This window comes from Pleurodeles waltl, chromosome 6, assembly GCF_031143425.1.
Source record: "Pleurodeles waltl isolate 20211129_DDA chromosome 6, aPleWal1.hap1.20221129, whole genome shotgun sequence".
NCBI lineage: Eukaryota > Metazoa > Chordata > Amphibia > Caudata > Salamandridae > Pleurodeles > Pleurodeles waltl.
The window spans coordinates 1446326741-1446346995 of NC_090445.1; the positions used below are offsets into that span (position 1 = coordinate 1446326741).

Genomic DNA, 20255 nt, shown 5'->3' on the forward strand with positions numbered 1-20255 from the left:
TAATCACATGTATTTGCTGAGTACATTGCAACTGAGAAGTACTTTGATATATTTTGCTTTTGTTGCTGCGACTACTGTTGAACGTGTGCTTCCAACCTACTCATTTTGTTTTTCAGGAACCTCGTGGTGAAGTAATAATAACAATAAATGTCTTCTTTAAACTAAGAAGTGCATTCGAGAGAAGTTTTGTAAGCTCGGTCATAAGATAAGAGAAGGAAAGCAGAACAGCATCTCATTGACGCAAGGTGGTTTCATACATCCAAAAAATGACTTTAATTCCAATATTTTGACTCTAGAAGGGTCTAGCATAAAAATATAAATATGGAGTTGAGTTGGCACTGAATTAGTGTAAAAAATGGCCCCTGAATCTTTTCCCACTGGATTGTAGATGCAATAGATTCCAGACGTCCTTTAAGCATTTGTAAATGCCTTTGAAGCACAAAGTCTGTCCCCTGGTGTGCAGAAGAGCTCAGCTGTAGTTCTGCAGATATGCAGCACTATAAGACGGAACTCCAGAAATACAAACAGCTTCTAAAATAAAACCAGGCAAATTATTATAATATACCTGTCGTCTCAGCAAAGAATCCCACCAAATAATTATTTTCTGTGTTCAATAATATAACATCCTACAGCTGCTACCACAGCTTATGTGCCTTTCCTTCAACCCTGTACTGATTTGTCTGCAATTTCCACTGCAGGATCACTACATTATTGAGCATTTTCATTTCTGGGGCCACGTAGCCCACTGTGGCTCCCTCGTATCCCATCAAGCAGGTTGTGACCCCTACCAGCACATCACCACCTTCTTTTCAACCATGCTCTTTGTTAACAGTCAACAATCAGTTTTCTGTCCTAATTTTGCACCAAAACAGTCCTAGTAATGGCCACTAATGATGTTTGAATGATTCCATACTCGGATAAAAGTTGCCATTTTTCGTTTAGACCTTTCTGCAAACTTTGATACTATGTCAGAACTGGACTGGCTGTCTGGCATTGGAGGCACACACACAGCATAGACCTGCGTTGAGGGAACTACTCTCACACCTTTATTAAATAAAATAAACTTTGTGTGATGTCACAAAATAAAATGACAAAACATCCAATGCCAATATTCTCCTCCTGTGCGTAGAGTTTTAATAGACCTTTGCATACAGATACCTGCGGAGGAAATGTGACAGAAACTCAAACTTTGATAACTTGGCAGGTAGACAGTGTTTTAATGAGAAGAACTTAACAAATCCTTGAGAGCAGATGTAACTGTAAGCATTTCCAGACATTGGGTTGCCTAGCTGAGACCCCTTGGTTAGTGCTGGAAACGAGGCTCAATCAGCGGTTGCACACTCTTTGGTGGCTACGGTCTACTTGCGCAGCAATAGGTCGGCGGCTATCACTGTAATATTAAGCCAAAACAGTGATAATCAGGACGTGTATTCCCTTCTTGCTTGAATCATCTAGGAAACTATAGCGCAATCTCTTATCTCACTTTTCGCTGCACTTCCGTCCATCTTCATGAAGAGGCTTCAGCACATTCAAAAGAAAACTCTGCTGCTCATCTTATTCTAGGTATTAAAAAGAGGACCAGCATCTTTTCTTATCTAGACAATGTGCACTGGCTTCCAGTGCACAAACATTGTTTTTAAAGGTCTGTGTTTCTGCCAAAGCTCGTCATGGCATAGCCTTCACAAACTACCTGTCATCTTTCATTCCCTGCTAGGTTTGTGAGACTTTGGGCCAGATGTATCAAAGTCCCGGTTTGCATTTCCTAAATAGCGATTTTTAAGAAATGGGATATGATGAAAATTGCAATTAGGTAATAGCTATTTCTTAAAAATCGCAATCGCTATTACCGAATCGGAATTAGGGAATGGGACTCCATTCATCCCTATTGGTCTGTAGGCCTATAGGTGCGAATGGTTTTCATTACTTAATTTGCGGATTCCTGTTAGGAATTCACAAATTAGGTAATGCAAACCCCAGGGTGCTTGGGGCCTAAGGCCCCCTTTAATGCACCCCAAAAAAAAAATTGTGGACATGTGATGTCATTTTTCATTCATAATGCATTTTAAAAAATTGCACATGCTTACCACCAAATTGGATTTGGTGGTAATTGCATTTCCTAAATGCCCAATTAGCATTTAGGAAATGCATGATACATGTGCTTTGGAAATCGCAAATAGGAATTCCCTATTTGCGATTTCCTATTTAGAGAATCGCAATTTGCGATTCCCTAAATGGAGTCACAATTTCAAGGAATTGCTGTTTTAGCGATTTCTTGAAATTGCACAGCGAATGCCTTTCATAAATCTTGAAAGGCATTTTTGCATTCGCTAACGGCCGAATTTTGCGATTCGAACCGTTTGCGAATGCAGAATTGTTTGATACATCTGGCCCTTTATTCCTTCTTAGCCTAAATTACGAAAATCACATGTTATTGGCCACACATTTGCTGTGATCGCAGCTAAAACTCCGAATGCTCTTCCTGGTCAACTTTACTGAAAGTAACTTACTTAAGTAATTCCATAACCATCTCAAAACTAATTTCTTTCTCCATTGATTAGTGCACCTGCAGGTCTGGGTACTCTCGTTCAGGCCAAGATTTAGGGTCCAGTCTGGGATTTCACTCCTCTGTTTGCACCAGGACACCCTTTTCTAGGGTAATTGCAGTCTCTCTACAAAACTCTCACAATCATCATCTAACACACAACCTTACTTACCATCCCTTTTGGCAGATAACAGTCTCCTTACCTGAAACAGCTGTCTTCATCATGAAACTGCTCTCTACAGCAATTTCTAAAAACTATTTTTAGGCATAGAAGTCTTGGGAAAGTGGGACCACTCCCCTCAGCTCTAGTTGATATTTTCTGACAGGCCGAATGCTTACCTAGCTGATTCACAACTCTGCAAGCCCGGTGGAGGTGCCCCATGATTCTGATGATGTCTGACAGTGCAGCCCAAGCTCTGATGGAAAGAGTGCTCTTGATATCATCCATAGTTGAGAGTGGCTACTGCCCACTCATACTATGCTGCAGGATGGCTGGTGGTCGGTTGCAGCCGAATAATATTACCTGCAACCCCAGAGGGAGGGAGGTAGCCTGTCAGGCTTTGCCATTTTTAAAATCCACTCTGTGCCCCATAACTGAGGTTCGTATCTTCCCAATTGTGAGTAGTTTGATCGGACCAGTAATTGGTCTGTGGAGAGGGGTTTGTGGCAGGAAACCATGTGCTGGGTAAATGGTGTCAATGACGGCACAGGGTGTGGTTTTGCAGGTTACTTGCATTGTCTGGGAAGATGTCAACCTTCATAGTCTCTGTTCGCAGGATTTCAGCTTCAAACTACAGGTGCCTGGTTGACTAGGAGAGATGCTCCATCTTTGTTGTACTGGATCCATGCTTCCCTTTTCCTGTGCTGTGTGTGGAATAGCTAAGCAAGCAGAGAAACCTGGCTGAGGCTGTCAAGGATGGGGCCTATATAACCTTGGCCAAATAGAACCAGTCATGCTTTTGCCTTTCTGGTAAGTGGTTTGGGATAGCAACAACAGGGGCAAAGACAAATAGTGCCAACATGGATCTCAAGCATTGTGTGCATTATCCATTTGCTTCATTTAGACACTTCATTAAAAGATGGCGTATTATTGGGGGTGGGAATGGGAGTGGGTGCTGTGCCTTCTGGGTGGTCATCAGTTTTAGCATTTGTGAGGCCTTATATCTTTTCGTCCTAAACCGTATATGCAAAATATTGAGCACAATGTGCACAGGTGAGTACACCCCCGGTGAGAACGGTACAAATAGTTTCGTTCTAATGAAGACACTTGAACAATGAGTCAGGCACAGAATAATGTTCCAACTCTTGGAGGGCACAGGAAAAATAATTTGTTTTGGAACTCTTTCTTTGAGTTTTAGTACAGGTGAAGCCCCTAGGTGGTGTTTTTTTTTAGTTACAGTGTGAGCAAAGGATATGGATATGAGCTCTTCACCATGTGCTTTGCCACAGTGTTTCACAGTGCTAGATGGAGGGGCCTGATGCAGAAGCATGCCACTAGGTGAGTGAAGGCACTACACTAGGGTTTCTTTCACTTTGCATTGTAGAACGTACACACATTGTAATTAACCTGGGTTCAGCTAGTTAGATTTATTCACCTGTTTTTGTTTTTGGTAGCACATTGTGTTTTGGTATGTAGCCAAAACGCCCAGGAAAGTGATGGAACCCCCTAAATACTAAACACCTTCCTCTTGTTTAGAGGTGTCAGTGGATTGTAGATGTACCTCGAATAAGGATTAATTACTTCACTCTCCTGTCCCTTGATTGTCAGTTTCCTCAAGGTAGTAACTTGGCTATCAAAAAGGATTCCACTACATCTTTGGAGCCTGGTACAATCATGGTAAACAACCACACCCGCCAGGGATACCGCCGAGTGAACACTGACTGCCCCAGGATCCAAAGAACCCACTTATGTAACAAAGAATAACTTACTTTAAGAGCATTTTGTACCCACTCACGCAATACCTTCTCTTAGGAGTATTCATGTGTAAAAGCCTCTCATTGAGACAGTCGACCAACTGATATTTTAGGTTGACTCCGCATGAGTGTTAGGTTTCTGGTAGTAGATGAACCTGGAAGCTGTTCCTGACTGACATAACACCCGTCCTGGTGTTCAATGTTTTTCCTCTTGTGGTGGCTTGCCTTGGCTCCAGGTTTTGAATGGAAGGACTGTTTGGTGGTGTTGTTCTATGGGCTTCTGCCATGCCTTTCAGATAAGGCACACAATTCAGTCCTTCAGCTGCGTTGAGGCAGGAGGTGTGCATGAGGGAGAGCCTCTCAATTGTTCTCGATTATCAGTGATAAATTAACTTTTTTTTTGCGTCTTTAATTATACATCTAATGTAAACATGACGATCCATTGTATTATGTTTTATTTAGGGGAGGGGATTACGTTAAATTGGGATTTGACTGGCACTTTAGTGCTAATGGTTATTTTACATGAGTCTCGTAGGCTTCTGGTTTATATTGTTGGTTATCTAAGGGCCTATTGCTTTGCTGTTCACTTTTCATCTATCAGCTTAACCCCAAAACCATGGCCATGAAGTCCAGATGTTGCCCTGCTTTGCACAATATAAGTGTATCACGTACCAGTGGTGGGCACTAGCACTCATGTTTTTTTAACCAGGACTTATGTCTCAGGAAACTATGAATTTCTATGTTGCGTTTTAATGCTTCTATACCAGATTAACACCAGCCATGTTAATTAACCCATTGGCATTTCCTGTGCCATGTTATAATACAATGTTTAAATTCCCTCAGCTTTGATGTGCACACCACCATTTTCCTCCGTGGCACTCAAAGTGAGAATTCTCAATGTAAGTTAGCACAGCATCTGAGATATTCACAGTTGTATCTTTTCCCCAAGGTATTTGTGCAAACTTCTCATGAGAAAACCATGCACCCATAATTACTGTTATCTAAACTCTGTTTGTCACGATTCCTGCATTTGAAGAAAATGCATTAAAGTTGATGGAAAATTCGAGGAGGGTTGAGCATGCGATTCTCAAGAGCTCGGGAAGGAGAACCTCTGTCTTTCTGGCAGTGATATTCCTATTTTTGACTATTTTCGCATCATAAATGTGTTAAAGTTAGAGCAACTGTTTTCTTCAGAAAAACTTGGAACAATAGGAAGAAAGGCAGAGAAAGGATAAAATAAGGGTTAAGAGAAAAATGGAAAACAAGTCCCAAAGGCAGAAAGCAGGGCTGAAAAAATAAACCACAAAGTGAGATAAAGAGATGTGAGGCGTAGGGTAATAGAGGAAAGTGGCACGAGGTCTCATGAAGACTAGGCTGCCTTTTTTTTATGGCACCCTCAGCCTTCAGCACGGCCTGCAGCTGTCTTCTAAGGAACGTCTTTAGGCCTCTCATTTATGTATTCATGTATTTTTTTACTTTTCATGTTTGCAAAGTAACTGTGGTATCTCTTCTTCCTTGTTATCCTGTGTCTTTAAGTCTGATCTCTGTTCTCCTCGTGCTAAGAGTTCGATTGAGAATGTAGACATATGAACTGGAGTCCGTCGTCTGATCTGAGGACTGTGTAGTGGGTTCCTTTTTCTACAAAAAATGCGTCACCTCGGACGCCTCGTCTTAGCTTAAATTATTCTCGCACAGTTCAAAAAGATTACTACAAGAAAGTAGACACCTCCCTATTTCATAGAAGCTGAGCTGTCAACATGTTGCAACATGATATTGACGTTTGAGTCCAGCTGTTACCAAGCGGGTGGATACCAATATGTCAGGTCACACAATCAGTACAAACCAAACATTCTCGTTGATCGTGAAATCCAACCAATCAACAAATGAAACTCACTCCACCAGAAGGAACATCTTCACAATGTGAACCCAAACGTGACAGATTAGGAAATACAGAAGGGGCATTTTTTCGCTCAGCGTTTTTCAGTGTTCAGTCAATATTTCACCCAAAATAAAGGCTAAGGGACTGTGTCTCCTCTGCAGTTGCACTCTTGAGTAAATACAAGTGACTAGAGCAGAGGTGTCCAACATAGGTCCATACTAGCTTTTCAGGGTGATGGAGCGGGGTTTTCTATTTCTTAATCTTCAGGTGTAAACAATAAACAACCCTTGCCACTGGTTGTATGTACCTATGTTCATCAACAAGGAGAATTGTAAAGGAGCAATCATCTACATCAACCCACCAATGCATTAAAGTGTTAATTACTTTAGAATAGTCAATAAAGAGAATTTTGTATGAGTTTAAAAGTTGTATTTTTCTGTGTCTTAAGTTTTAATCAAATGTATTCAATTTACAATTATTGTTTTAGGCATCAATGTTAGAAATTAACATAATCCTTTAATTTATATTTCAATATAAAGTAAAATAGAATATTAGTCAAGGTAGCAATAAATATTGCATTAATGCACCGAGCATATTCTATAAAGGAAGTTCCCTAATCTAAATATATTGGAGTAAGTTCAAATAAGGTGTCAGTTCATATACTCAATAAGGAGTGCATAAGCATAAAGCCTATGCATGTCGAGATGGAAAGTAGTCCCAGCTTTAAATCACCAGACAATCAACAAAAATAGGATAAGCAACTTCTCGTGTAGAGAAATATTAAAAACTCAAAGATGAGTCTCCTGTTAGGGGGTTGGTGAAGGAATCTGGCTGCTACTCTAGGAACATGCACTAATATAAACACACAACATTCCAAATGGCAACAAGGGTCTTTTTGTCTCCGGTACTATCCTGTAGGATTGTGGTAAACTCCTGGGAATAGGTAAGTTCCCAATCTTCTCACACTTGTACAATGGTCTTTAAACGTTAGCCCTTGAAACATCATTCACTTTCTGCAGTCCAAACTGTTCTTCTCACAGTGAGAACCTCACTAGTAGTTGTTGAAAACAAAACAAATGTCTATTCACTAGCTAACAGAAGGCTTCTGATAAGTTACAACATCTGCAGCAAAAAGAGAAAAACATCTAACGGGAAATACCGATTCATTGTGAAAACAGATCTTTGAATCTTCACGCATTATTTTCAGTTAGCATGGCATCGACATAAAAACATTTGCATACAGCAAACCTAAAAATAATTATTTTACTTAGACATTGGTTAGACTCCGAATCATGCTTAGATCAGTCCTCCTGACCTACTCTGCTCGAACAGAGGTTCATATGCTCAAAGGGTTCATTTCATTACTTTATGTTCTACTGTTATTAAGCTCTGACATGCTGCCCGGCCCACTTCCAAGCACAAAACTATCTTTACTCTTTGTTTAATATCATGTGTGACCAACCAGTCTAGTCCCATGAGCATCATTTCAGCCCACTCAACCATCAAGACAAGTTACGACATGGCTTCACTCCCTTTGCTGGCCACTATCAGATGCCACCTAGCTATGGTTTTCCTTCAGCAGGCTCCCCCTATTTGTGGCACTAATACTTTCGATTGGGAAGATGTTGCTTCTTGTAAAAAGCTTAACGAGTTGTCATACATTTCGGAAGCAAAAAGAAGACCCGGTCCAGCACTTGAGCCACAAGAGGAAAAGTGTGACAGCAGCAGCCGCGCATCTGGCAAACCGGAAATAAGGAGAGAGGCTGAGGCAGGGGATGTGATCTAATCTTCACGCGCTCCCCTGTGCTGGTCCTACTCCTTGGAAGCCACGCTAGTTGTGGTTCGGTTCCTCTGGTGCGGAAGCATAAAAGCTGCATTTGGGAACCCGTTTCTGCCTGTAATTGTGATCATAATGCTTGACTTGCCTTGTTTTTCTGGATAGACTTGCTTCTGCGGCTTCTCCTGGATTTGGTCACATACTGCCTTTCCTAAGACCTCTGGAGGGATTTCCCTCATACCTGTTCCAGTGCTGGAGCATTTTACTTGGCGTGCCTGCTTTTTGGGGAGTTTTCCGTTTTCCAATCGCCTGTGAAGACAAAGAGTACAAAAAGTATTTACCAATAGATGACTGATTTTGTAATTAGGTTGTATGAATGAATTCAAGTCACTTTGGATACTTACTCACCATCCTGCTTGGGATCACATAAACTTAATGGATGTTGTCATGCACTTTTGCAAAAGAAGGAAAAGACTGTTCATGGATATTTATCCTGCTGAACACTGCGATTGAGAGTGCGATGTGTCTGTTTTCCAAGTCTTCTATTTTTTTGAGGCGCTGTAGGGTCATTCTCAATTGTTGAATTCTATGGAATCTTTTTTTGAAAGACGTTGAAAGAGTTAAGTAATTCAGATCTTATGCTTCTCCCTTAAAAATCTCCATCTCTTAAGTACTTAGGTATTACGGGGCAATATAGGAGGGCCAGGGGTTATTACATTTGATTTTAGTATAAATTCAGCATCCTGTAGTATTTTCCTTCCTTTAGAATTACATTGCATACATTGTCTTCCTACCACTAGATGCAATATAGGAGGGCCAGGGACTACAACATTTGATTTTAGTATTAACTCAGCATCCTGCAGTATTTTCCTTCCTTTAAGATTACATTGCATGAATTGTCTTCCTGCCACTAGACAGTTGGGAAAGTGGGAAATATTAGGTAATAACCAACAATTACCAGTTATTGAGCTATTCTGAGTTTATCATGCTTTCGAGGTGAAGATTCTAAAAAGTTAATTATACTTTGTTTTAGACGTATGACAAGTCTAGCTGATGAAACCTCTAATGCTGTGAATTGATGTGGTTACCTTAAAGGGACCCTGGGACACCATATTTGTGTTGTCTACGCTTCCCCTTTCTCCTGGGTGCTGTTACACCTGGAACTCTATCCAGTTTTCTGGTGGTTGCCGGACTCTAGGTGGCATAGGGAATCAGCTTCTGGTATTCGCATCTCACTCCCTCAAGATTGTGGAGCCAGCTGCTGAACTGGTTGTGCCCAGATGTTACAAAAAAAGATGTACTGGAATAACGAAAGCTAGGACTCTAAAGGGAAAACGTTCAAGCAGCAGGGAAGCATAGAGATGTAGATATTGATAGAAATAAATGTAAACAAAAACATGACCTCTGCAGAAGAGGGTAAAGGCGTACCACAAAGAGATGTAAAATAGCGCAAATGATAGCTGCCCATTAAGGGGTAACGCAGCGTTTTGAAAAAGCTGTATTAGTAAATGAGAGCTGGAAAGTTTTATGTTCCTTTGCAGAGCAGCAATAAAGATTTTGTATAAAAGGTAACAGAATACCACGGTACTACCTAGGAAGTACTGCAATACCTATTGACATTTTTTAAAATTAGGATTTAAGAAAAACAATAAACAGTATTTTTTATTGTTGTTTATTATTGTTTTGTTTGTCATAAATCCCTTTTTTTAATTTCAAAAGGTACCACGGTGCTGTCTAGGATGTACTGTGGTACTCCGTTACCTTTGTTAAAAATATATATAAAGATAAAAATATGTTTACCTAACTATTCACACTTTTGTAAAGTACCTCAAGTCTTCCTATGGAGGAAGAAACAAAATATATAATGTATATCTAATGTACAAACTCAGAACACCCCTGCACGGCACTGGGTGCAGTGGCCATGCCCAAGGGACCCTAGTTCCCGGTGCTGGCCATTGGGGTGGTTGCCACTGAGTGCAATGGCCATGCCCAGTTGACACTGGTCCCCTGTGCTGCCCATTGGGATGGTGGGCATGACTCCTGTCTTTTCTAAGACATGAGTCATGTGTTGGGATGGTTGTGCATCAGGAAATGACGCTAGGCTGGTTAATGGCATTTTCTTTCCTCTAACCAGCCTTATGCCATGTTTTGAGGCAAAACCCCCTTCACCCCTTCCGCCACCCCTACCAGGCTAACGTCTGATTTTCTGACGGTAGCCCAAACTTAGTGCCGGCTTGCAGCATACCATAAATTTGGCACCCGGCTGGCGCTTTGGAATGACGCAAGCCGGCGGTAAACATTTTGATACTATACTGCATTAGTGCAGTTTTGCACCAAAAAGTATAAATATGGGCCTAATTTTTTGTGCTTTCTAATTCGAAAACTACTGAAGCTATTTATATAAATACCAAAAAGGACCCTTTCCATCCCACAATATATACTCCTGCCAAATGTCATCAAAATCCGTTCAGTTATTTTCTTGCTATTTCTGTCTAAAAAGGCTATAGAAAAAACATTGGAAAAGGGACCCTCCTTTTTTCTTTGCACAAACCTTTGCACCATCAGTCAATGTAGAAAAATAAATAGGTGTGCAAAGTTTTGCGGGCACTTGTCAAACATTGGTGAAGTTATTACCAATTAATAATTCTTATCCCGTGGAATACTAACTGGAAGTACAGAGTGTCCACCTATATATATATATGGTGGTTGCCACTGTGTAGGTATAGTTGTATAGTTAGATTAGAGTTTTTGTAGGAAGAAGGATTTTTGTTTTACTAATACCTTTGGCGCCATTTGAAGAATCTATGAATCTTCATGACATCTTCCAGGAAAAAAGTTTATTCACCCCAGCTCCTTCTTGGAAAGTTTCAGGATGATCCTTCCAGCGAGGGAAGAAACAATGAGGGGAGTCCCAAAATGCACTTTTTCCTTTCAATTTCTGATAGGAATTTTGGGACATGAGACATAAAAAATGGCTTAACAGTGTTACACCAAATTTGGCAGAATTCTAGAGCTTTACTCAGAAAGCATGCTTTTCATATTTTTTCAGCCATTTCTGAGACATTAATGTTCAAAATACAGTGACATCTGGATGATTGGTCCATTGTGAGTCCCATGGAACTCTCATAGTACTGTGAATTAAAAAATAGAGCAGTCTGGGAGGGCTTTTTTTCCCATCACCCACTTTAGAACTGAGAGACCGGTAGCTGTCCCATGGTATGGTGTGATCTAAATGGCTTACCACAACATCTGTGGAGAAGTGTGGCTCAATGGTTAGAGCGGCAGACCCTGAAGCAGAGATCTGGCTCAAGACCAGGGTTCAAGTCCTGCTTCGGCAGGTCTTGGGCTCAATTCCCCTTGACCAGATAATTCTCGCCTCAGTGCCTAATCTAATTCATGGGTCCCACTCTGCAACTCTGGGCAATAGCTTGCTTAATCTCCACAACGGCCCCAACAGCGCTTGGATGCCTGGCTTCACCCTGGGGGTGCTCAGGAGTGGGTGCCTCACAGGGAAAAGCCAGGAGGGGTTCCATAGTGGTATGAGTACAGCGCCTTGAGACCCTAACAGGTGAGTAGTGCGCTATACAAGTGCTAATTTACATTTTTACAACATCAACAGAAATATTGTATCCCCCATTTTAGGACTTGGGGATTCAGCCTGGCCGCCTGTTGAAAGGGCTGGCGCAACTCAGTCCCTGTATTCAACCCCTAATGGTGCATGGTCAAAAGCTTTGCTCAATAAAGGAGTTGGGTGAATATGGTGAAAATAAACAGAATATTACTGAATTGAGCCGAAGGTTAAAGTGAAATTGTAATTATGTATCGTAATAATATCTTACTTTATGGTAGAAAAAACTCAGATGCCATCAATGACGTCATTTAACATGTCATGAGTGATGTAATAAGTGAGGTTGTTAGCTCAGTAAGCTATAACTGTTGAATTTCAGTGTTTTTTTTATTTTAAAACAATGGTTTTTACATTATAAAAAAGCCTAACTATAATGTCACTTTAACCTTTGTATTCTTTCAGTGAATTTCAATGTAAGATAAAATATTAGCACCTTACCTAACAAAACCACATCACTTTAACCTCTCCTTTTTACACACATATATATATTTATATACATATATATATATATATATATATATATATATATATATATATATATGCAAAAAAGAAGCAGAGAACTCTGGATAGTTCTCAAGGTGGAGAGCAGCTCCTATCTAGAGCTCCCTACAACACAAGCAACACTTTAAATTTGCTCACCTCAAATATATGTTGTTTTAGCAAAGTTTATAAGGATAGGATTAGCACAGTGCCATCCACACTGAACTAGAAAGGGGTAAAGTCCATGCCGTAAAATGACAAAAGCCTTTTACCACTCCATACACAGTATTATAGATTTGGATTGATAAAATATCATCCAAGATAACCTGGAGTGAATAGAAGCAACCCTTCACAGATGTTTCTATTGTCATTACAGCTTTTCAGAGATGTTTAGTTTTGTCCAGACACAAGGGAGCACTCAATATAAGTCAAAACAATATACTTTTTGGCTGAGGGTGCTGCATAAATTATGCAAGAAAGAAGCAGAGAACTATGGGTAGGTCCCAGGTTAGTTGTAGAACAGCTCCTATATTGCCCCCTACAACACCAGCAACACTCTGAATTTGCTCACCTCAAAAGTCTGTTTTTCTTTCAAAGTTTTTAAAATTAGGTTTAGCACAGTGCTGTCTATCCCGAGCACTGTATATTTCTAACCAGAATTGCACATTTGCAGTAAATATTCACATTGAATGGTGCATAATTATACAAAGTGCCTTAATGGTATAATCTCAGTAATTTTGCATAACAAGCATCATATGAAATTTGTGAAATTACACTAATTATGCCAGTGAAATCTAAATATAACTGAGGCCTAGTCATGAATGTCTAACGTGTTTTTCACAACATACCTCACATCAATAAGAATATCTATTAGGAGTTGACTGGGGCTGGTGTTTGGGCGTTTACTTTGTTGAAAGGGACCAACATATAGCAGCCTGAAACCTGGGCCATGGTGTAGAGAATGATAGCTCTGATGGGCTGCTGTGGCTTATGTTCATGCTTTAATGTTGAATGAAACTTGAATGCACCGGAGCTTGGAGCTGATCCTCGGCATTATGTTGTATGTGCCTGTGTGGGTGAGTTCATGGTGAATGGGGGTTTATGGTTATGTACTTGGAGTGTGTCCATGATAGAACCCAGCTGGCCTCCAATGATCACAAATCAGGGTATTAGATGCACTTTTACCAATTTTGGGAACAGAGGATGTGGGTCTGACCCTCAATGAACGGATGTTGTATTTGACAGTACAAATTTGCATTCAAATACAATTAGGTGATCTTAATTGCCTGGTAGCATTAAATTACCCTTGTTATAAATGTTTATGGTTTGAGAGGTATGATTGGAAAAGATCGATAAACGGCCTGGCTTGATGTCTTCTGTGATTGTGCTTAGCGGAAGAGGGTATGGATAGATTTTATGTGGTTGCTATCTCGCTCTCAAAGTATCACTTTTGTTTTCCAAACAGTAGTATCTATTAATAATTTTTAGAAGGGGAGCATTTGTCTTAATATTCTTCCTTCCTCTTTTCATAATAGAGGTGGGGAGCTGGGTTCCTAGGCAGTGGACCAACTCCAATTAGTTTGTTTGCTTGTGATACCAGGGGTTGATGAGAAAGATGCCAGGGAATCATGGGGCCTGGAGTGGTTGGGACAGCTAAGCGGCTGCTATCTTTAATATTTTGTTTTTCTTTTTCTCTTGGGGTGATAGTGTATCTGACTCTTTTGTTATACAGGAGTAACCTGCAAACCTTATATGGTCTGCCTTCTAAAACTAGCCACAGTTTCTTCATAAGGATATAGGTACTGGAGTCCATCACATGGATTTGTAACTCATTGCTTGCACTTAAATGGACAGGAGAGCTCCAAGATTTGGTGAGACCTTTGTATCTGTCTTCTAGGACACTTACAGAGTGACATGAATATAGTGGGACCTATTGCAATGTGAAAGGTGATAGTGAATGGCTGGAAGGATGGTGAGATGGCAGTCAGAGAAGAATAAGGGATACAATCTATCTGCAAATAAATGGGGAGTTTGTTTTAAATCTATTGATTCCACTCATTTCTAGATTCAAAGGTAGGTATTGCTCTAGCTGAGAGGGTGGTAAAAAAGTGAAAATAGTGATCTCTGCAGAATCAGACAAATTATCAGTCCTCTAAACTCTTTGACATCACAGTCGTGTGAATTCAATGTTCTGAACCTGGATGTATGGTGGGCTAGAGATCGCTCCCCCAAACCCAGGATTAGCACAATAATTAAAGCTTTCACTTTGAACTGAAACACGTGTTCCATATTTTCAAAGAACATTAATTTGGATGTCCTGATTAACTCTAAATCAGACTTCCAGTTTTCCGTTTTTACTGATTTTTACACCTAAATTAAGACAGAAAAAAACCTATTTACTATTTGTAGTAATTTTTAAAAACGGAAAAATACAGAAAATTGTGCTTCTCATGAGTGGCATTCCTTGTTGTTCTTCATGAATTCTAGACCAACTGCTAAGCAGATAGACACCATATAGATTTAATACCAGGATGATATTTCTTTAAATACAGACATATGTTAACATATGTAGGTATGTAATACTAATATTTACCTGTCAGTGCTGTGTTTTGCTATATTTGGCTTCTTAATTTGATAAAAACACGACAAGCATCAAAGTATGAATGCATTTTTATCAGGTAAATAATTCTGGAAATATACCATTTTACAACTCAATTTATTCACAAAACATAAAATAAATATGGATAAATAGCAATAAAACAGCCAAAAAATAAATATGGATAAATACATGTGGAAATGTTTAAAAAAAAAAAATACCATAAAGCCGGAAGCCCTATGTATAATTAACTGAACATTAGCTTCCCAACTATCTGATAACATGTTTAAACCTTCTCAGATTGTGTGTAATGGATGGGTGGAGGAAAAGAGACCGTATCTCAGCCCTCAGACAGTCCCAGCATTTGTTGTTTAGCACAGGCAAGATGAGACTTTAAATTGGATCCTTAATGCACAAAGCCCTTTACAGGGTGGCTACACCTTATGTTGTCAGGAAAACAAAAACCAGGCCTTTAAAGTTATATATTTATTAATGAGGTAGTCTCACAGAACACTGTTCTTTGCTTTACGACCACTGATCAGACTCTTCTGTCCCCAAATTTAATAAAAATGCTTTTGATGAATGCTCAGGTTCAGAAAGTTATTCAAGATATATTTTTTTATATATACGTAATGTTCTGTCCCACAGATGCTTGTGCCCAGCTCATCATAGCAAATAATATAGTTCAAGCAACCCTTGCAACAACATAGTTCAAGCAACCCTTGCAACAACAACTGCTTTATATTCCTTTCTCATTCAATGGTAGTTACTCTGCAAAGGTTGCTGTGATCTAGATAGGACCCCCAATTAGCACCAGTCCTTAAAACTACATGTTTGCAAACCTACATAGAGCACATCACAAAGTCCAGGACCAAGTCTATACATCATTGTAGGCTTTAGAGGCTGTGGTGGAGTGGGCAGGCACCACAGATTGTACACGGGCCACAGATTGGTCTTTAGATTTAAAATGATTGCTGTAAAATGGACACAATAGATACAGTTTACCAAAACCCAAAAGGGCACTTTTATAGACTGTAACCGAGACTGAGGACTGAAAAGCAAGTCTTATGGTGTGAAAAAGCCCAGCCCATAAGATGCTCTAGGATATAAGGGTTGCAGTAGCTGGGTGAAGACCCTCAAATAGAAGCAGGTACCATTCATGCACTAGTTGGTATGATTTAAATATTACTATGACATTAGTAGGCACCTCAATAACTGGCAGGGCCCAAAATGTATAGTTTCATAATGGCTGTAACAGATTCTGTGGCTTACACAGATTTCCTCAAAGGGTCCGGCTGTCTGGGAAGAGTAACGTAATGTGGATTTGTAGAGCGTGAACTTTTCACCTATGAGGGGATCCAGGTACTGAGTAGGTGTTTGCCCTGCAAGAAGGGTTAGTTGAAGAGCCAAGATTTCAGTTTCTTGTGGAAATCCGGTACAGACATGGCTGTCCTGATGTGCCGGGGAGGTTGTTCCAGGATTTGGCTGCCAAGTAGGAGAAAGCCCTGCCTCCTGTCTGGCTTCTATGGATTTGGTGGGGAACAGTTACAAGTGATCCTCCGATCCTGGCTGGTTGGTGCAAGTGTAGTCGGTGGTTGAGGTAGGTGAGATCCAGGTTGCATAGTGCCTAGTAGGTGTTCATAAACATTTTGAGCTGCCAGCATTTGTGAATGGGGAGCCAGTGGAGTTGTCGGAGGTGAGGTGTGATATGCGAGTGGGAAGGAAGTTTGACTACTAGTCTGGTGCCAGCGTTTTGGATTTGTTTGTAGCTTGTGCAGCAGGTGTGCAGAGATGTGAGGAGAGAGAGTACATGTGCAGAATGGTGCTCTTCTAAGACAGCACATGAAATGATCAACCACTTCCTATATTATGTGGACGCTTTCACAATGCTGATCATATGAGGTAGTTGCATAAAACTAATTTTAGATCATTAAAAAAACACTGTTGACTCCATGTCAAACAGATTTTTTACTGTATACATGCTTAGAGCATGCTAAGCCACTACAAGATCCATAAAACAAGCTTACATTGACCAAGGTTTTTCTGGTATTCATAGTTGTCTTATCTTCAGCAGGCATATGTTACCTATATTTACTGCATTTCATGAATGTGCACATGAGCTATCAGATCCAGGGTTACCACCATCTTTTATTGCAGGTTCCGCACCCCATGATATGAGTTTTGTGTCTTTCATCTAGCACCTAACTGTTTGCTTTTTCCACCTCCTTGTTTTGCAGCCCGATCGAAGAGCTTGGTGATGGGGGACCACAGCAGTTCTTTCTCAAATCGGGTGCCCTCCCCAAGCCCCATGGATCGGGTACTGAAGTCAGGGTGGCTAAAGAAACAGAGGAACATCATGAAGAACTGGCAGCAGCGATGGTTTGTTCTCCGTGGAGAGCAACTCTTCTACTACAAGGATGAGGATGAAACCAAACCACAGGTAGGGAATTAATATCATGCCCATGGAATCCTTAATCTGGGCTACTGACCATTGTCAGAAGTTGCAGGTATCGACTTCAGAATATCTGTTAAGTTTACCATTAGAGGGCTCAGGGAATACCAGATTGCATTTAAAGAGCAAGTTACAATTCTACAGCTTAGATGTTCAGAACATGTCCAAGGCATTCAGCATCACTGGGGAAAAAAAAATGATGTTTACAGGTAGGGACTCCAAGATCGAATCTTTGGATATTCAAAGACGTTTGCGACTGACATGAATGCCTAAGGCAGGGCACATCCACCACTTGTAGATAAAAAAATATTTTGAACCTCTATTCAATTATAATAGTCTCTTCACATCATACATCAACACTGTCCTTTAGTGGTTTCATAATACAGACAACTAACTGTTGAGCTCCCATCGGACTCCATGCAAGCTAGTAGAATGTAATTGAATACTATTATGTAATGACAACAGAGCAAGCAGGATAAGGACCTAGGACACTCTCCTGGCAAGTGATGTGACAATAACTTCTATGATGTTGGCCTAGGTAATCTTGGCTCATCCAGATGGTCAAAAGCATAAGTGGTGATTGTGAAGAACTGAACAGTGGAAGGCTTTTTCCAAATCCTGACATTGTAGGGAGTATCTAGCCCTTCTAAGGATAAGACTGCATGCATTCCCTATTCACCAGTGTATTAGGTACTTGGTCTGAGACAGAAAGATGGGCTTACAGCAGTGCCTTCATGCTCCTTGGTTGATACCTTAGATGAGTAGTCAATGTGTAGCTCATTGATGTGGTCTGAAGGTTGAGACAGAAACAATACACTTGATTACCAGACTATGAATACAAATCTATGTACTCTAATGGATATTTCTTACCACAATAATACTTTAATAAACATCTTGAAGTGTGTAATCCTAACTGGTAGAGATATGCATGGAAATCATATTATGGTAAACGTTTTGGTATGCATTTGATCCACAATTTAAACAGCTCTCGTAAACTATAACCAGCCAATGTCAACCAATGAGTAATCAACACTATGAGCAACATCTGAGAGGTCCTTGATTCTTAGTCTTAGGAGAGCCCTATTGAGTACAGTAGTTCACTGCATGAAAAAAGATGACTGTAATGGCATTCCACAGCATGTTTTATGATCCCCTATGATTACATGCTTCTAATTTCACTCTGAATGTCATAGTATAAACCTGAGTCAAAGGTTTACTTAAAAAAGTGAATGAAATGATACATCCAGTTTGCATTGAATGGGGTCAACACATTGTGTTTCGAAGTAGCAATGTCACATAGGCCCCCATTTTAGAGTCAGCAGTTAGTGCTGGCTACTGGGACTGATATTACATGATATATTGATCAGAGGTTCTGAGACACTGTGCTAGCACTTGATTACCATTAAAACCAGACTTAAAATTAGTATATGTTTTAATGATCAACATGGTGTAACAATTTCAATGTACTATCCTTTGTCTGGGTATGGTCCTTGAATCCTGGTCAATTAACTCAGGAACTATAGGCAATAGTATCACAACCCCAATACTCCTGGTTTCCAAAAGCCCTCCTGTTGCTGATTTAGTGTATATGTAGTGACCAGTCTTCAAGGCGATATTTCTGGTCTTTAAAAAGTTTAGTCAAAATTGGTCAAATCTTACATTCTGTAGTCAAGGTTTGGGCCAAGCAGAGCAAACACTGGTCAGTGATCATCCAGGGGGATCACAAGTGTGGCAGCAGACACTCCTTCCATATTCAGACCAGGGCAGTGATGCGGCACATGCTTGAACCCACACACAGTGGAGGTCATGACATACTCCAGACTGGTAGAACTCAGCAATGGAATTTCATGTTGGTGCTGGGAAACATGCTTATCAGGTTGGAGTACCACTCTGGGTCTCACTTGCCTGCACATTCTGTTTCTTCATTCTGGTTATCCTGCGGGTCTCTGCTGCACCTGCTGTTGTAGTAATTGAAGGATGCTGATCTTCAATTCAGGGATTCTTTCCATTGTCAGGTGTTCAACTGCTCTCCAAATGTTCAGTTTTAGTTTCTGGGCAGAGAGGTACAACAGCAAGTCCTCAAATAAATATTTTTCAGGGTAGGTCACAGAGTAAGGAAGACAAGCAGCAGGTAGCTCTGGGATCAAGGAGGCTTTTGAAATCCAAGCAGATCAAGTTGGTAAAGATTTTTAAATTATCCCTAAAGGATCACTATATTTGTGGTTGCATGTGGAACTGGTTAGTGGTCTTGTTCCAATATCCACAGAAGCAGCATTCATACTTTGGGCACTCAGCCAATCAAGAAGTACAACTAATTTAAAAAAAACTGTTCTTCCAGCTGAGCGAGGGACCTGTTTTGGACAGGAAATGGATTCCTGGCCAGAAATGAACAAAACAACTGCTTACACCGAGTTCCTTCTTCTGTCAATACGATAAATCTTGCAGGGGATTGCTTTGGCAGGATGGTGGGTGTGTTCAGCCCTGCCATGACACAGGATACAAAGAAGAAATGGAGGGGAAGGGGATGGTAGACAGTTGTTCTGTCTCCTAGTAACAAGTTTGCCTGTAATCAGTAATGTGGACACATCAATATAGTTGAGTATGCGTGGCAATTTTATTACTGGTTTAGTCCATACATTTGCGGGCAGCCATTTGCTGAAACTGCCAGCTCTCCAGCATCTCCAACCACCTCTCTTCCTTCAACATTCCAAACCAATGTCCGAGTAGCAAGGCAGCGCTAGAAGGGCCACAAGCATACATTTGCCCTAGAAATAACACACCTCTGCCTTTTCCTATCACAAATAATTCAACAACAAATGAATATTAAAATACACTGTTATCCTACAAGAAGAACAAAACATTAAAAGATATTACATTCTAAAGCAAACCAAAAGAAAAAGGAAAAGAACTAAGTAGAAAATGTGAAGTTGTCAACATGAATAATGAATATATGTGAAATACATTTAAAAAATAGATATGCATTAATA

At 40.3% G+C, this 20255-nt stretch overlaps 1 protein-coding gene across 2 annotated transcripts in view; it reads left to right on the forward strand.

The window, feature by feature from the left end:
- ARHGAP22 (Rho GTPase activating protein 22) overlaps nt 1–20255 on the forward strand; it is a 466096-nt gene that overhangs the window by 145307 nt on the left and 300534 nt on the right. For both annotated transcript variants that reach the window (XM_069240887.1, XM_069240888.1), the window contains exon 2: nt 17054–17256. In XM_069240887.1, the coding sequence (XP_069096988.1) occupies nt 17054–17256 (203 nt within the window). The remainder of the gene's footprint in view (nt 1–17053; nt 17257–20255) is intronic.